At 40.9% G+C, this 17,557-nt stretch overlaps 1 protein-coding gene across 1 annotated transcript; it reads left to right on the top strand.

Moving 5' to 3' along the window:
- Positions 1-381: 381 nt before the first annotated feature.
- ndufs4 (NADH:ubiquinone oxidoreductase subunit S4) lies at positions 382-16,551 on the top strand. The gene is made up of 5 exons (XM_034596507.1): positions 382-537; positions 3,163-3,241; positions 14,969-15,141; positions 15,264-15,337; positions 16,344-16,551. The coding sequence occupies exons 1-5, from the start codon at positions 455-457 to the stop codon at positions 16,445-16,447; spliced, it is 513 nt and encodes a 170-aa protein (XP_034452398.1). The 5' UTR covers positions 382-454; the 3' UTR covers positions 16,448-16,551.
- The last annotated feature ends 1,006 nt before the right edge of the window (positions 16,552-17,557 follow it).

Genomic DNA, 17,557 nt, shown 5'->3' with positions numbered 1-17,557 from the left:
CAGGCTGTGTGTCGTCAAATTGATGAAGATGTTTTCTTAATTTGCAGCACTTGAGGTCTCTCGGGCACCCTAAGTTTGTCGAGTTTAAGCATCATAAACCTTCACACACAGCTCATTAAGTCAAGTGATCCCAACTGAAGTTTAGTGTCGATTCTACACTTTGATCACTGCATCAAGAACAAATCGAGCTTTTGGCAGATTGAAGCCATTTCTCGACCCTGTAAGAAAACCCCCTGCTGAACTCCTCTCTGTCAACACCCTGCTCGTCTTTACCTGTGATATGTGAAATGAACATGAGAGGTGTGAACAGACGCTGGCTGGTTGTGCCCGGACATGTCCACTGTAAAGTAATATCTGGCATCTGTCCTCCATGTCTCCTCCAGCTGCTGCAGCCATCAGCCGCGCGCACGCTTTGACCCTCCGCGCTCGCCGTACCCGAGTGTTGACAACAGACATGGCGTCCTCAATGTCACTGCTCGGCTTGGGACGTTTAACTGTGACCAGCACCGCTTCTAGGGTGTTGCTGAACCCCGCCAGGTAATTCACTGTCCATTGTCTAGTGGTTTAATGTGCACACGTGTTACTGTGCCTCTTTTATTGTGGAGTATTGAACTGTAAGTCGGCTAAAGACGATGCTAGCAGGCCTAGCATGTCCCAGGCTAATCTGTGGCTGCAAGCTAACCAGCGTTGGAGCATAAAACACTGGAATAAAACATGTTTATAAAGTTTCCGCTCTTTATTTGGCACATTGTGGATGTTCAAACACTTAATTATGTTCTTGCTCGCTGATTTAAAGAGACTTGGGTGTTAGCTAACGTCAGGGTTACCCTGTGTCCTTACAGCTAGCCGGCTAGTTAGCTAACACCTGGTCTGACTTGTCTGTGTATAAATCAGTTTAGCTGCTAATGAAGTTAAACGTTGCTCACTGCTCCACACGTGCACTTCACTCTATGAACTAATATCATTCAGCTAGATGGGAAACTTTATTTAGTAACATCTCAACGGGAAGAAAAGAGGTGGCTAAAAGGAAGCTAACCTGTAGCATCACAAATTCACTTTATATTTTGTTGACACAATGGATTTCTTGCTGTAAAACACACGTTTCTGGTTTCTGGTTTATTCATGTAATATGTTGCATTACTGGGCTGTTAATACTTTTTCTGGTTTAATCATGTGTGCACTTGATCTCATGGGTTTCTAAGAAAATAAACCCATCATATCCTGTGAACTGCTCACTAAAGAAAAATAATGTGTTTATTTGATCTTGTTGCTCTTCTGGTTTCTGCCTTTTTCATACACAAATATTTCTATTCCTGATTCTTGAACTGTTTCCTGTGCTTCTCCAAATCTTTTACCCACAACAATCAACCATCACAACTTACTCGATTGTAGCTCATGTTCCAAACATTGCCTGCAGACAGATATTGACGTTATTTAATAAATAGTTAGTTCAGCCACCTACAAAACATCCACAAGTAATTCAGCTGGGGATGAGACATGTTTATCTTTGGGTCGGTAGCGTTGAGTTATACTCTGTTATATTTGATACCCGGATCCAGAGCAGAAACAGTTTGGCTCCATCTTATCCAAACAGTGGTTCGTTCCAGTCTTATCATAATATCACTGTAGATACTGTTTGGGATTTGGGGAAATAAATATGATACAGTAATGTTAGATTTTATAATTTCATTTGACTGACAATAAGTGACATAACATATATAATATTGTTAGTGATTTTATTTACAGTCCACGTGAGTTTTAGTATAGATTAAATATTGGGGGGGGGGCATGTAATCCACATTGCGGCATTATGTTGAGACACTGACACAACATTTGCTCTAAATGTGTATGTGGGCAATCTGACAGCAGCTAATGTGAGATTACATGATATACTGTCAGGATTTGTGATCTGTTCAAACATAGTTATGCATAAGCCTGCAAATTATATTGTTTCTTGCATATCAATCTTTTTGTCTGCAAAATAAGTTATTCAAATATTTGCTAGGAAACGTGAGCAGCCAAGGGTTTTTCCAAACTCAGGTCTTAGGTTTTAATTTGCCTGAAGAACTGAAGCCATCTGAGAGCAGTCACGTTGCAAATGATGGCTTTGTTTTCAGCTTTTCATAATTTGACATTGGCCTCACCATGCCTTCGATGGGAACATGAAATAATAGTTGACAGGTTTGATTGCGTTGCTTCACCAAGAGAAACACGTTGTCCAAGTGAAAATTCAAATTCCAATTCATTTCTAGGCGTGAACATGAGTTGATAAAGATGTTGGAGATTAGAAATAGACTTAGCTGGCTGAAAGTCCAGGAAGGAGAGGACGGATAAAAAGTCACAAACTGTTGCACATGGTCCTCATTTTACGAGTAAAAAATATTATCCGAGGCTTGAACTAAAAACTCTTGGTTTTTGATTGATCTGAACTTTTTTTTATCTGAGTAAACATTTGTTTTATCTATGATAAATGTTGATCACATACAGTGAACTACTGCATAGTAAAGTAAAGCATTATATACTGTAACTCCATTTACTACTTATTACCATCTACCCTTATTATACATTGTTCAGGATGTGAGTGTTGTCTGAAGGGATTCATTCAAGTGACAACTTAATAAATTCAACTATAAACATAGAACACCAGAAACAATAGTTACGTAGGTCACAATGATGTTTTTGATTTTATTCTTTTACATTTTAATTTACAATATGAGACAGTAGGGGGATCTGTAGTGTGAAAATAATTACCTTTTAAATAAATAAAACACAAATAATCTGGACATTATCTGGAATGTGATTATCGGTAATAGCCCTTTACTTTCTGAGCCTTGATGGCACATTACTGTTTTGTGACGGGACACGGCTGCACATTCACAAAGAGCTACACAGTCCTTGCCTGACAGTTGACCACAGCCAACATTAAGCACGTCCTGTCATTAGGATGAGAGCGACAGTCTGCCAGAGATTCACCAGACAGAACTAATATGTGGCGGGGAAATTCACTTCTGATCTCTTCTTATTTCACGATATATCCTTGCCCCGTCATTTCCTCGGAGATAGTCGGTGTTTGCAGAGTGAAGCTTATTTATCATTAACTTCTTTGTTGGCCCATCTGGTGTTTTGTGCTCTGTGTGTAATGTCTATCTAATGGTTTTTCAGGTCTACAAGCACATCAACATGGAGGCTGGCAGAGAAACAAGGACAAGACACGCAACTTATTACAGTTGATGAGAAATTGGTAAGGATCCCTCTCTGTTCAACGTGACACACCAATTGGTGTTTGTCTGATCTTCTGTCCCCCAATTACGTTCCTGGAAAATTTGTTAAAAAGGTCTTCGAACTCGCTGCCAAAGTGGGTTTGTAGTAGACAGTAGGCTTTTGTAGCAATATGATGGCGAACGTAATCATTGTGCTCCCAGTTACCAAGTTATTATTAAGAGTTACTGCAGTAACCAAATATATTTATAAACGGAGTTTACATGAAAAACTAGTTTAATTTGACTATCATTGTGTTCGATGCCACTAAAATAAATATTAGCTTTAGTTGGAATTTAGATAACAGCATTTATTCGCAGTGCTTCCTCTGCCATTGCAAAAAAAAAGTTATATAATTCAATGAAAATTTAAATAAAACGGCATAATTAACCTAATTTATGTGCACTTGTTGAGCTCAGTGTGAGAGTCTTCACTGTGTGTGGCTGTCACCTTTCTCTCGCCTTCTGTTTCACCATGTGTGTGGCTTACCCCCTCCCCACACACGTGGAGCAGAGGAGATACAAAGATTACAAACAAGTGTTATGAATCCCACTAAAACAAAGATGTTCACATGCCTTTTAAGTCTTGTCAAAATATCAGCGTTTTTTAAATAAGCACAATCTGGCGACAGCAGCGAGGATGACTTGCTGCTCTGCTTCTAGTCCTGGCCAGAGCACTGGCACCTCTTCTGCTGTTACAGCTGCACCCCCCAAGTAAAGAGGACAGACTGTGGCTTACAAGACCAATATTGGTGGTTAGGTGCAAGTTTTCTTTTTCTTTTGGTCACATTCATTATCACAAATGCACCATAAACATTCTTTTGCATTTATCCAAAATCACGAGAATACAATCAAAAGAGAACGGTACCCCACTGATTTGGCGGTGCACACACGCAATGGAAAAAAAGTACAAAATAGTCCATTATATTTTTCTTTCTTGTTGCAATTTCAAATTATTGCCCTAAAACCAACTGTAACTGGATTAAGCATATGTAAACACACTGAATGTCAGAATCCTGATCAAGATAAAATGCTGTATTGTTTTTCCTTTTACAAATCAGTGGCTTCCTGTCATGACTTTCTCTCTACACTTGTCAAGTGGTGTGGCTTGTGCAGCTCGTCCATGGTGCTTGTTTCATCAGTGCTAAAGCACAGTCTTAAACAGTGATAAGTGAGCATTTGAAGTGGTCAAGGTTATCAATGTACCGACTGTACAAAACAAAGAGGGATCTTTGAAGTGAAGGCCTTGTCATTAAAAGACGAAGGAGATAGACGATAAAGAAGAAAGAGGGAGTTTGGGGAGAATGTGGGAGTCTGTTGTAGACTTGTGGGGGTTTGCTGTGTGTGGGCAGCGTCAGTGCGCTTTTGTCCCAGCCCAAAGCTGACCATACTGGCAGACAAACCTTTGGCTGGGCGGAGTGTCTGTCTCTGTCCTCTCAGTAGGGGCCACTGAGAGGAACAGCAGAGGACAGAAAAAAAAAAAGGGCCTCCAAAAGTGGGGAGGGGTGAAAGAAAAGCAAGTTTCATGGAAAAAAAGTTTGTGAGACACCCTGAGACTCACGAAAAAGACAGTGGGCACTTCAGTGTTGTTTGCCACAGAGGTTCCTTTGTGGCGTGCCGTTGCTGGCGACGGCGGGAAGTACTCTAATGCTTACCCAGACAGGCCAAAAAGAGAGGCCTCAGCTGTTTACAGTACAGTGGTCTCTGTCTCACATGGAAGAGGGCAATGAGAGCACTCTCCCTTTTGGGCATTCAGCGCATGTCAGCACGCTAGTCCTTCATCAGGCTGTCAATAATTGTGAATTGCTTTTCCGGTCGGACCAATCAAACAAGGGTCTCGATCCACTGCAAGGTTATGCCAGGCTCGGATGCTGTCTCTCTGGAGCAGCCCGAGGAAAAAGTGGTGTGCCACTTGTGTGGCGAGTCTTTCTGAATAACCTCGTTTAGATGAGGTTGCATTTTGGCCTGGGCAAACGGTATTTTGAATTCACTCCAAAAGCTCTGTCTGACAATATGTGTGTGGCACTCATTATCTTGTCCTTAGTTCTCGTCTGTCCAAAAAATGCAAACCTTACAGGAACTTGCGTCTCTACAGCATGTTTGGTCATATCCCTTACAGACAAATTTAGGCTATGAAGGGCAATGCTATTCTGCAGGTCAAAAAATCTGAACAGATCTGTTGAAAAAGACTTTTAGTGGGATTTGTTCAGGCTGCTTTAGTCATTAAAGTGTCTAAACCCACAGATAATTAGGGCTTGACTCTGCATTTCTGAGTTTTACATACATTTTCAGCTGTTTTATTAAACTCACAGTCCGCAAAGTATACAGCAGTTATCAGATACATTAATATATATTCGCCGCAGGAAATATAAACATGAGCTAAGGATATTTCCACTGCCCTCGAGTGGGCAACACATTCAGTAATTTCAGGTTTAAGGTGATTTTTTTTTTAAGCAAAATATCAAACAATCCCCCCAGTTTAAGAATTTGCTGGCTATATGGTAATGTGACAGTAGAGTATCTTTGGGTTTTCTACTCACGGACAAAATGTTTTTACCGTTTTCTGAAATGTTATTGACCAACTGATTATCAAGACTATAATCAGCGTAATCACTAATGAAAACAATTGTTTGTTTGTTTCCTCGTATTTAAAAGGTCGAAAATGTTTTTAATCTTTTCATGAGCAAATCATTGAAGGCATTGTCTACATTTCAGAAAAAAAAGCCAAATAAAAAGACCTGCGTGATGGAGCTCCAGTGCCCAGAGCTGTTCCCTCGAGTGCCCATGCCGACCTGCTTTTGTTTGTAATTACTGTTTGATTAAGCATGCTGGGCAGCTCCCAGGGTCCAGCTGGCTGGCCACTGATACACCGCTTTACACGTAATGTCTGTGACCTCCCTCAATTAGAGGCAGGCCTATTGCTTTACTCTTTGGCCTCTTGCAGAAACAACTGAAGTTATAGCTGCAGCAGCTGCTTCAATATGTGATATTGCAATATCCCCCACTTATGCTCGAGTGTCTCAGTGTCTACTCCTGCTTCAGCCATGGCCAAGTGCGCTCCCTCTCTCCACATAAAGGCAACACCATAATCTTAAAGCGCTTGTGAAGCCTTGTTATAGAGTTCTCTAAAGGCACTAGGGTTTTATGAGACAGAGGAGGACAGTTATTAGAGGGTGGGGAATTGAGGGGGAAGGGGGGGGGAGGAAGACGCAGAGAGGAAGAGTGTATTAAATTGGTAGGCCCATTTGATTCTTGACATCTTGAGTTTGCTAATCTGAAATCTTTTGTTTTCTCACAAAATTAAAGTCCAGCGCCTGCTCGGCAAATAACATCACATCTGGACTAAATATGTGGGGTTTGATAGTGGTAAGGTAGTTGAGTCTGAAGGCCGGTTGTTGTTTTTAAAAATTTAGATTGAAATCAGATCGAAAGGATCCAGAGTACGTCAGTCAAGATTTATCACGCAGAGATCAGACAAGACCCTCGTACAGAAAATATTTAAAGGAAGCTGGTTGACTTCAGGTCCTTTCAGTGCACCAACAGGCCTATTCGCTTGGACACACCAGTTTGCATGGTGTCACTTGAGAACTCAATTTCCGCAGAATTAGATGCGTTTGCCCAAGTGTCCTTGGGCAAAGTACTCTCAGCCAGTGCAGCTCCTAACAGGTATTTGCTTTCGTGTTTGGAAATCGCAAGAAAATCAGTGTGAAGGACAACGGAGACACAATAACAATAAAAATCCTGCCATCTCAACTATGAGGATAAATTTAGCACAGGGAGTTTAAGTCTGCACTACAGCGGTGTATATTCTCTAAGCCTGTCTAGCCACAGACAGAGTGACCTACAGTGCAGCAGACCACATTCACCATCCCGCCCCCCCCCTCCTCTCCCTGTCATCCTCCTCTCCCACCCTTCCTCCCTCCCTCACACATAGACAACTTAAGTGTCTGTTTTGTCTGGTTGCCCTTTCATACGGCGTGCTTATGCAAAAAATGTCTCGGCTCAAGTTTGGAGTAGTGGGTCAGAGGATGTTGGTCTTTGAAGAGCGCTGGACAAGAGGCTTTATTATGTATCATCCACTAAATAGTATTTCATTCATTAACACTCTCTTCCATAGAGTCTAAGCCTCTTAGGAGGACTTCTCAGCCCTGTCAGTGCCGAGGAGTTTTAGGAAGTGTCTCGCTGCAAAGTGTTGTGTTTGTGTAGCGGGTAAAAAAAGGTTTGCTGCTCCGGTTTGCCTGCACCTTCATTTATTCAGAGATTGTAAACTCGCAGCTATTTTCCTTATTCAAGAACTTTTTTCAGTCTTTATAAGTCGCTGTGATGACTGAACGCCATCTTGGCTGTTAACTACTGGTCAGACAAAGTGAGACATTTTATGATATCACCCTGGGCTCTAAGATCTATTAATGGTTTTGTGTTTTGCAGACTTTCTGCAGAATGATTAATTTAGTCTAATTAATTAACTAATTAAGAAAAGAATTGGCAGATTATTAGGTGATGAAACATGAAAAATTGTTCTTTTCTGTTCTCAATGTGCACTGTTTGCAGCTGTAGTTGATTATCAGTTGATTTTCATTATCAGTTATTCAACTTTATTAAGTTAATCAAGAATATAAAGAACATCCTTAAGTTTTTTGGGGTATTTTTGCTTATTAAATGATTATAGATATGATTTACTTGTAAAACATTTGGATTGACATTTGAAGGAGTGTTTTTGAGATGCTGTACAACACGCAGACAAATAAGTGCGTCTGCATCCAACATATTCATAAATGACCTTCTCCTTCCCCTCTCTTTCCAATCCTCACCGGTATGTGTAATGTGAGATTCGAGATGACCCTCGCGCCAGCTGCTCCTTGTTCTCCAGAGTTGAACCACTCCCACACATGAGCAAGCAACATAATATTTGCTATTAGAGACGCCCCCTATGTCCAATCAGTAATTGGCACGCTTTTTCCACTTCAAAGACGTCTGAAGGTGGGAACTGGCGGAGGCTGTTGAGTGAGGCTCTTGGTCTGGGTGTGGGCAGGACAGTGGGGGGTTAAGGGTGATGTGTTTGGGCTTTCACCACATGCTGACTCAACATGATTCAGCTTGGCTGACCTTATGACCCCCCCCTGGCTGCCGGGCTGCAGTTTTGGCATACAGGCGTTCATACAATGATAGGCTGCACCATACTTGTGTCATGGTTGTCACGCTGTCCACTACTACTCGCAACAAGGTTGTAGTGATGCTAGAAGTATTTTGTCTGAGTCAGTTGTGTACAGACAAACGTTGTTTGTTTAGTTCGTCTATTTTGTTGTTGTACTAACAGGAAAATACACTCTGTACCTCAGTTTACATTTAAACCCTAAAAATAGGACGGCCAGTATTTGTGTTTAGACTATCTGACTGGACTTTTTTTCTAGGAAAACTTCATTTATTGTTAATCTACCCCTGATAGTTCTTAGCAACAGTCAGACTATGAATGGGTATTTATTAAAATCCTAGATTCTAAGTAAAAGTTTTGGTTCCACAGTTTGTGTCAAACCAATACCTTCAAGTTTTGTCTATCTAACAAGGTCTCTCTACTTGATTGAAAGGTTGATAATTTTTACAACTAATACTTTTAGCAGAATCATGTCAGTTAATTTTATGTGTATTTTAGATGTAAAATAGTCCTATTTTACTAAAATGGCACTAAAAGGTATTGGTAAATAGAAAGTAATGTGTTCAAGACAAGGTCCTTATATTCACCCCTTGTCACGTGTTTGCTTTGCCATGTGATGGCCCAGGCATTGCTTTAGTTAGTCCTTTTCTCAAAGATGCATCCAAATGTAATATTGCTCATTGGCAAACCACTTTTTATGGTAAATTAAATTAATTCTCTAGGCACAGGTAAATCCCTTCACAGAGGTGCATCATATTCCCCAAAAACCTTTATTTCATTTGGTCCGAAACTGCAAATCATTTTAGAAAGAATGGTGAGACCATATTTTATATCCCTGAGCTGGCAAAACAGTGTTTAATGTTCCACTGTACGAACTGTGGGAAATGAACTGCAGGAAACATGGACATTCACTTGCAAATCATCAGAAACTGACAAGATGTGCTAAATGATATGGGGAGAGTTGTGGCTGGAAGACAGTTTAGGAGTTAGTCCAGTGTCAAACACGTGAAAGAGAGGAGACAATTTGGCATATTTTACTGCATTAGGTTCTGTAATAAAAGTTTTCATACTGGTGCATTTTGATGTTAATGCACCAATATTGGATGATTAACTTTCTAGTACCAATAGGTTGGCTATGGTGTTCATAGATGTTAGAACGAGCTAATCCCAGGTTTGTCGGTGGAATTAAGAAAAGTAGAATAAAGCCATTTTTTCTGTGCCAGAGTCAGAAATGTATTATAGAAACAACTCTTTGATTGATGCATGTCCCTCCCATACCGAAAGTACAAGGGCTGTGTTTACAAGGCGGTTACAGCCTTCAATCTTCTTGTGTATGATGCAACAAGCTTTAAACAAGCTTTGAGGATTTTCCTGCCATTCTTTTCTGTAGATCCTCTCAAGCTCTGTCGGGTTGGAAGGGGACCATCGGTGAACAGTCTTTTTTAGATCTCTCCAGAGATGTATGTTCGGGTTCAAGTCGAGGCTCTCGCAGAGTTTTCCCTAAGCCACTCCTGAGTTGTCTTAGCTGCATATGTCAACTTCCACCCTAGTCTCAGGGCCTGAATGTTCTGGATCAGGTTTTCATTAAGGACATTTCTATACGTTGCTTCAGCCCTGCCCAGTCTCCCTGTACCTGCTGCTGGAAAACACCCCTCAGCGGGATGCTGCCACCACCGTGCCTCACTGTTAGGAAGGTATTGGGCAGGCGATAGGCAGAACCTGGTTTCCTCCAGACATGGCGCTTTGGAGTTCCGCCAACATTTCAAATTTGCTTTTACCAGACCAGAGAACCTTGTGTCTCACAGAGAGATTTTAAGGTGTTTTCACTTGGGAGAGGCTTCCGTCTAGCGCCATTCAGTCGAAGGTCTTTTCTGATTGCAATGTTGTGTAGCAGACTGCAAGCCTTGACAATGTAGCCAACCGTAAAAGGAATTTGCACATCGTATTACATTCACAGAATGGCATTCTAAGGAACCTCCTCTCTTTTCAGCCGGCCCATGGTTCGCTCCAACGTTCTTCTCGTGTGTGTGTGTGTGTGTGTGTGTGTTTGTGTGTGTTTGTGTGTGTGTGGACTTGGTTGTACCTTGCCTCTTGTTGATTTGAGGGGGTGCGAGGTGAGTCATCGGTCATGTTTGTAATGGATAAAGCTGGTCTCCTAAATAAACACAACAGTTATAATTCCAGATATTGTTTTCCAGTAAAGATCAAACCTGGCATACAAAACATAAGTCAGGGACCAATCAGCCATCATCAACAGCTCCTTCATGACCATTGTGTCAACAAAACCCAATGTGGCAGATGACTTGCACACTGACAGAATAGACACCTTTACTGATGGTGAAGTTGAATTTGTTCAGGGAGATTTCATTGAGATGTGGATCCAGTCAATTGCCCCAATGACACAGGGAAATCCAGCCACGGCATGGAAATCCCTTTTCTCTCTGACCCGTCGAGCAGTAGTGCACGTTTTCTGAGGTCAATGAAATACTGCCACAAAGCACTGAAAGCAATATCCAGCTCATGCTTTGTCTTGACAGACCAATCTGTAATCTCAAACTGGTTTGTTCCAGTGGACAGAAATCCCCGATTGCACAAGGCTTGGATATGCACTGTGTTTCGTCTTTTCTTTTCTTTCGTTTTTCTTTCGTTTCGTTGCAGAGATCCAAGTCATTAGGCCTTGGAAAACAAAATCCACTGATAAGCCAAACACGCTCCCTGTTTGTACAGCTTGTATCAGCACTTCCAGTAATTAACCACATCATAATGTCTTGTATTACCTTTTGTATTATTTAACTGGTTTAACTCAACTTCTTTCAAACTTACACACCACTGTCTTTCGAATTGACGCAATAACTCAGTAAACTAGAATGGTTTCATGTTTACATGCTTCTTTGTAGTTTCTTATATGAAAATATATGTCTGTAAATTAAATAAACAAACTATGAATGGGATGTTTAAATTCCTTTTAATCAATTAGCAAAAAAGTCTATTTGTTTGGCTGCAACATAACAAAATGCTCTGATTTACTCTTTAACCTGAACACAGTATTTCTACTGTTTATGCTGCAGCACTGTCCGATCCTCTGTGCAGTGTTTTGGTGTCTGATAAACCTTCAAACTCTCAGATCCGTGACTCAAATTTCCAGAGGAGCATTTTGTTGTCTTGGTACCTGAAGCAACACACAATCACAAACGCAGCCTCATGCATTGTTTTAGTTTTTTTTAACACAGGGCTGTTTTTGTTCTGAATCCTCACGAACATGACCTAGACACTTAGACTGAAGGAAGAAATGCAACTTAATGGTAATCAGGCTTCTCTTACTGGTTTCCACTTTTTGAGGTTGATTCTGCAGAGGAATTAGTAACAGGATGGAAAAGACTCAATTTCACAAATCTTTTATTTTGAGGTATTTTGCGCCTCACCTCCTCTCGTAAGAGGAGGCTCCGTCTCTCTCTCCTTTCTCCTGTTATTTCCTTCAGTTTTACACTTGAGCACGTTTAGATTTTTTTCTTGTTTACACAGAAACCTACCAGCTTTCAGCATTCTGGTGGGCCCAGCGGCCCCACAGCGACAAGCCCCTAGTGCTCTTTATTTGGCACGTAGCCTGGAGGTGTCAGAAATATCGACACGCTTTCACGTGACGGAGACTTTGCCAGCCTTTTTCCCCCCTCTCTTAAGCCCTGCATTCTGTCTGCCCAGCCAGGTATTGTAGGGCCCCGTGAAGGCCCTGTGAATAGTGTCAAACTTGATAGTTCTCATTTTGCTTCCTGTACATGGCAGAAGAAAAAGTGCCCACCGTGTGGGTTTTCCTTTTGTGATATCCCTCTCTAGTCTTCCTGGGAACACACCACATTCCAGCCACAATCATTCCCTTTGTGAATCTGGGTATTGTGGGTGAGTCTGTCATGCCAATAACCCTCCTAGCTTTCAGTGTAATGCGTGCAAGTATCATAGAAGTCTAGACTCATATTTTTGCAAACAATGCCAGATAATGAGCAGTGTGTTTTCAGTGATTTGGCATAGCTTTTGTTTTGACACATCCTTCCTCATTCATGAAGGACCTTTTGTGCTCATCCATGCCTAAGATGTGATTTAAGGTCGGCTACATCTGGACAAATTATTGCACCAGTTTACCATACATGGGCCTCATGTGTCAGTTGTGGTTTATGCAACGTACATATGCGTAACCATCGTCTGGCCTGCTAATCCCAAGGGTATCATTTCTACTGCGTCTCCGAGAGGGATTTTCGTGCATCTATCTCCGAGAACAGAGCAGATCACAGAAGTGCTAAATGTTTGTGACTGCAGGTTTGGTTCACCTCCACTAGGAAGGTACCATTTTTCCCTCAATTCCCAAATCCAAATGTGTTTTGGTTATCAGGGAATTCTTCTCTTCTGAGCACTTCAGGAGTATCAGGTATTTTGGATGTTATTCATTCCAAAATATAAAACTTCTATCCAACGGAAACATTTTAAAACGGCTTTAGATTATCTGCAGCAGACTTGTGTCATGAACCGTCCACCGTTACCCCCTTTGGGTGAAGAGAACATGTTTTCCTCCTCTCTCTGACAAGAGGGAATTGTCAAGGTTAAGTAGATAGGGCAGCCGGAAATAATTACCGAGCACTTGTGAATTTTTTTTCCCCCCTTTTGTTCGTCTCTTCCCTTTCATTTTAACAATCTTTTCAATGTGCAGATCTTGTTTATGATTAAATTCAGTCTGGTCCAGCCTTAGCATAGCAAAAGATATTCCCCCCGAAACGAGCTGTAGTCAAGCAATTGGACCTGTAATTTCCGAGGCTTAAATACCACTGGAAGCTCCTTTAGCCCGGGGAAAGGCGAGCTTTTGTGTTGAGTTCATGCAAAACGACCCCCTTTCTACAAATCAACTGGCAGATGACAGACAATGATGAAAAATTGATTCTTTGAAGTTGTAATGGCCATTGAAATGTGTAAAATTCTTGTACTGAAAGGAGAGCACCCTGGAAGGCCCTCAGTCTTGGGTGGCTGCTGGTTGCATGCTGGGAGGTTTGTCTGTGTTTTGTCGGAGACTTCCCATTGCTTGTTTGCTAATTCCCTGAAGAATTGGACGAGATCCTTGATCGGAGCTTGAAGGGTCTCCAGTTGCTCACAAATATGCATTTAGTACGCCCCTCCTCCTCCTCCAGTCTCACTGGCCTACTTTCTGATACTGTCTTAAGCATTAATTTCATCTAAAACAAACTGCATAAAAATCTCTTATATTTTTCTTATCTTGTTTTCTTTCTTTTTGGTGTTTGAATCTGACATTGACTCTTTTCCTCGTATGTAAGCTGCATTTAATATTGTTGTTATTCGCTTAAAATAAAATCGAGCAGAAAATTGAAGTCTTAAAAAACAAAAACTGTTACCTGGAAAAAGCGTCCGACCATTAAATGCTGGTGGACGTTTACAAGCAACATATCAAGAAGTAAAGAAAAATCACAGTAAAATTCTGACAGGTTAAAACACGGGAGAAATTGATGTGTAGTTGTAACAGCTGTGCTGGCAGAGACGGACCTGCCCACAGAGCGAGCTTCAGATCACACAAATAATAAAAATACAATCCAAACTTTTTTGTTTATTTTACTGTGCCTATAAAAAGTGTTCACTCCTTGAATTTTTCATATTTTATTGCTTTTTCTTCTGACACCGAAGACTTATTTGAGCTTTTTTTGTGAAAATAAATCCCCACAGATCGACGAGAAGTACAAAAATATAAAACATCATGTACTTGATTACCTAACTACTTTTTATAGCCACTGAATATTTTCCTAACCCCATTTTTCTGACATAAGAACACGCTGTCAGAGCCTCGGGTTGTGTTTTTTAACACCTGCCAGCTAACTTTCAGATGACCTCCCTCAAACCAATGTACACACATTCGTCTTTTCACGGCCCTCTTTGGTTTGCAGGGAAAGAAAAAGACATCAGTCAGAATTGTCCTGGAAGAACCCGGGCTGCTCTGCAACCAGAAACATGTCAGTCGGTTAATTCCATGCACATGGTTGCGTAAAAAAGGAAGTTTGACGGCATTTAGTATTTGTTTTGACGGCTCACTCTAACGAACCCTCCTCTTCAAGTTCAAAGCTTTGCAGCTGACGAATGTTTTAAGATGAATAGTTTACTAACAATAGTCATTATGGAATTAAAAACCTTTAAAGGACTTTAGTACTAAAAGTCCTTTCTCACAATGTTAAAGAAAGGGATAAAAAATAACAATCCTGGATCAGACCCAAAATGTAATGGTTTCTTTCTTGCGTCATGTTCCATCATTACAAGTTTTTCGTGGAAATCCGTTCCACGCTCACATCAGCAGCTCATTCAATCAACATCCTCAAACTTCATAACATATCTGATCATTCGTAAAACCTTTCTTTTAATTCCATGGTATTTATACAAATACAATAGCCTGAGTTCAAAGGCCCCAGCAGAGTATGTTTTATTGGTATATGAATAATGTTAAAATTATCATATATAGTTTAATTCCTCCTGTTCTCCCGTCTGACACTGTGCTCCCTCTCTGTGTGTGTCCCTGCAGGACATCAGTCCTGTGACGGGCGTTCCAGACGAGCACATCAAAACACGCAAGGTTCACATTTTTGTGCCGACTAAAACAGCCATGCAGTCAGGAAGCAACAGCACCAAGAAGTGGAAGATTGACTTCGACACCAGGGAGCGCTGGGAAAACCCGCTGATGGGCTGGGCCTCCACGTAAGAATCCACATCTTTTTTGTATTGTATATCCTGTAAAATAAAAGTTTTCATATTGTCACATTCAGACAGATGTTATCAGCCAGAATATGGTGTCACTAACGGCTCTGTGTGTCTTTCAGGGCCGATCCTCTATCCAACATGGCTCTGTCCTTCTCCTCCAAGGAAGACGCCGTGGCTTTCGTTGAGAAAAACGGTATGAAATGTGAAATGTCAAGATTTTAGGTAGAATTGAACATTTAAAGCAGCACTTTGGTTAAAACATCTTTGATTTCAGTGGCTCAGTTTAGTTTAAAAAATGATATAATGACACACATCATTCTTTAGGGTTTCACCAACACTGAATGAACCAATATATTCACACAGAATATTCAATGAACACACTATTAGTAACTTTGGTGCAGGAGTAACTAGATTTAATCTGCATCAATGTGCACTTTGGTCTAAAATAGTCAGTTACAGCATCATTTGGCCACTTCTCCGTCCTGACCAGCACCTGAAAGCTTTATGTTTTCATCATTTTTTAACAACTATACATTAAATATGTAAGAAGTTTTGTAAAACAGAGCTTTCTGCACTTTAACCCTCTGAACATGATCTGCTGTGGTTTTTTTCTCAGCAGTAAATTAACCGATGATCATGGAAACTTAGCTCTTTTTGCCAAAGTCCATCAGACACCATCGGAATCTTTAGATATTGACAATGTGAATCTTTGCTAATGTTGTCAGCTTGTTAAACTCTCCAGAGCAGGATTGTCATCGGGTGATATTAGTGATAGTAGTAAAACAGCACCTGTTTAAAAATGGCTTTATTGCGACGAGAACAGCTGATCACAATATGTGGGCCTCATAACGAATCCAGTAATAAAAGATTAAGAGAATAGTTTGGATTCGGCCGACACCATCATTCGAAACAGTCCCGGTGCTTAGAATGAAACATGGTGGATGCAGTTTTGTGTTTCGCTCCACAGAAAGCTCACTTTGACTCCGAGGAACCGAACCATCTGGGAGAGTTTGTTGAGACGAAGCAAAGGAAACGGCCGCACTCTGTTTATTGCACCATGAAAGTGATTAGTGCAGTTCTGACTCCGCGCAGCCTGTCGATGTCCACCCAACACCTCATTGTGTGTTGGAGCTCGGCCAAAGTGAATATATGTGACGCTCCGGCCCCCATCGCTTACTCTGAGGATGTTTTCACTTCAGGTTGGAGCTACGACATCACGGAGAGGAGGAGCGCGAAGCCGCGGGTGAAGTCGTACGGAGCGAACTTCTCCTGGGACAAGAGGACTAGGAGGTCCGCTAAGTAAACTGAAGACACACATCTGCTGGTGGGCTTGACCTCCGTTTGTCCCACAGCAGACTTGTATCGTTCTTGTCAATAAATGCATAATTATATACGTCGAAAACCAAACATTTGGGTCATTATCGCTTTTCTTTTTCAAACATTCACCTCATTACTGACTACCTAGTGTCGTCCAGTCGATTGATGAACTGTTTGTTCTCTGGGTGGAGTTGAGCAACAGCAAAACAAAGGGGGAACATATTATTACAATTAGAACCTGTTTAAACGCAGGGATAAATATGCGTGTTTAGTCCAAATCCGGTGACATTTATCCCGTGTTTGTTTCCATCCTGTTACCTGTTTCCACAACTGGAGTTTAAATAACAAGCGTTTCTCTTTGTGACGAAGGTTTAAAGTCTTTATCACAACATCTGTGCCGCGAGGTAACCTTTTCTTTAAAGAGTATTTTTCTTTAAAACGTTTAACGACACAACCTCTTTAGGAAGGAAGTTTTAGAATGACGCAACAATGATTCACATCAAGCTGGAGCCAAAGCTGACGACTACTGATTCATCTACCGGAACAAAATGCTGCAGTCTAATAGAGGCCAACGTGTTTTTGTAAAACCTCCAAATGTTCATCTGACTATAATTCATGATTTAGCGACTGACACAACAACTGCGTACTTAATTTCACACATTCACCAAACCCAGTTCAGCCTTGTTCAGGTTTTAACTTTGTCGTGCTGCTTGAATATAATGTTTAATAATGTTTAAATCAAATTTAAAATAGTTGCCAGGGAGTTTTCTGCCATTCATGTGATGCAAAATCCACTTTTCTATCAAAGACGAATAAATAATGAAATATAATGCAGCTTTATTGGTCGAGTCGGGTTCAAAAGTCTAACAAATGTTTTCACAAATCCCCACATTTACAGCTCAATTCCAAGTGGTGAAGAAAATGAAAAGACACGGGAGAATTAGTCTGTGTTTAAAGTGTCACTGAAGAACAAACTGTTTTTCCATTACATCGTTTTTAAACAAGCACTTTCTGGTTATTAAAAAATAAGATAAATTAAATAAACCACACGCTTTATTGTACAATAAAATAGTAAAGTATGTAAATGTGTTGGTCT

The sequence above is a fragment of the Hippoglossus hippoglossus genome, chromosome 9 (assembly GCF_009819705.1).
Source record: "Hippoglossus hippoglossus isolate fHipHip1 chromosome 9, fHipHip1.pri, whole genome shotgun sequence".
Lineage (NCBI taxonomy): Eukaryota > Metazoa > Chordata > Actinopteri > Pleuronectiformes > Pleuronectidae > Hippoglossus > Hippoglossus hippoglossus.
This window is presented reverse-complemented; position numbering and strand designations above follow the sequence as displayed.

Excerpts from the sequence above, each read along its gene's own strand:
- ndufs4 (XM_034596507.1), top strand. The coding sequence starts at position 455 with ATGGCGTCCTCAATGTCACTGCTCGGCTTGGGACGTTTAACTGTGACC. Across the intron at positions 15,142-15,263 it reads CTGATGGGCTGGGCCTCCAC|GGCCGATCCTCTATCCAACA; the intron begins GTAAGAATCCAC and ends TGTGTCTTTCAG. Across the intron at positions 15,338-16,343 it reads GGCTTTCGTTGAGAAAAACG|GTTGGAGCTACGACATCACG; the intron begins GTATGAAATGTG and ends TTTTCACTTCAG.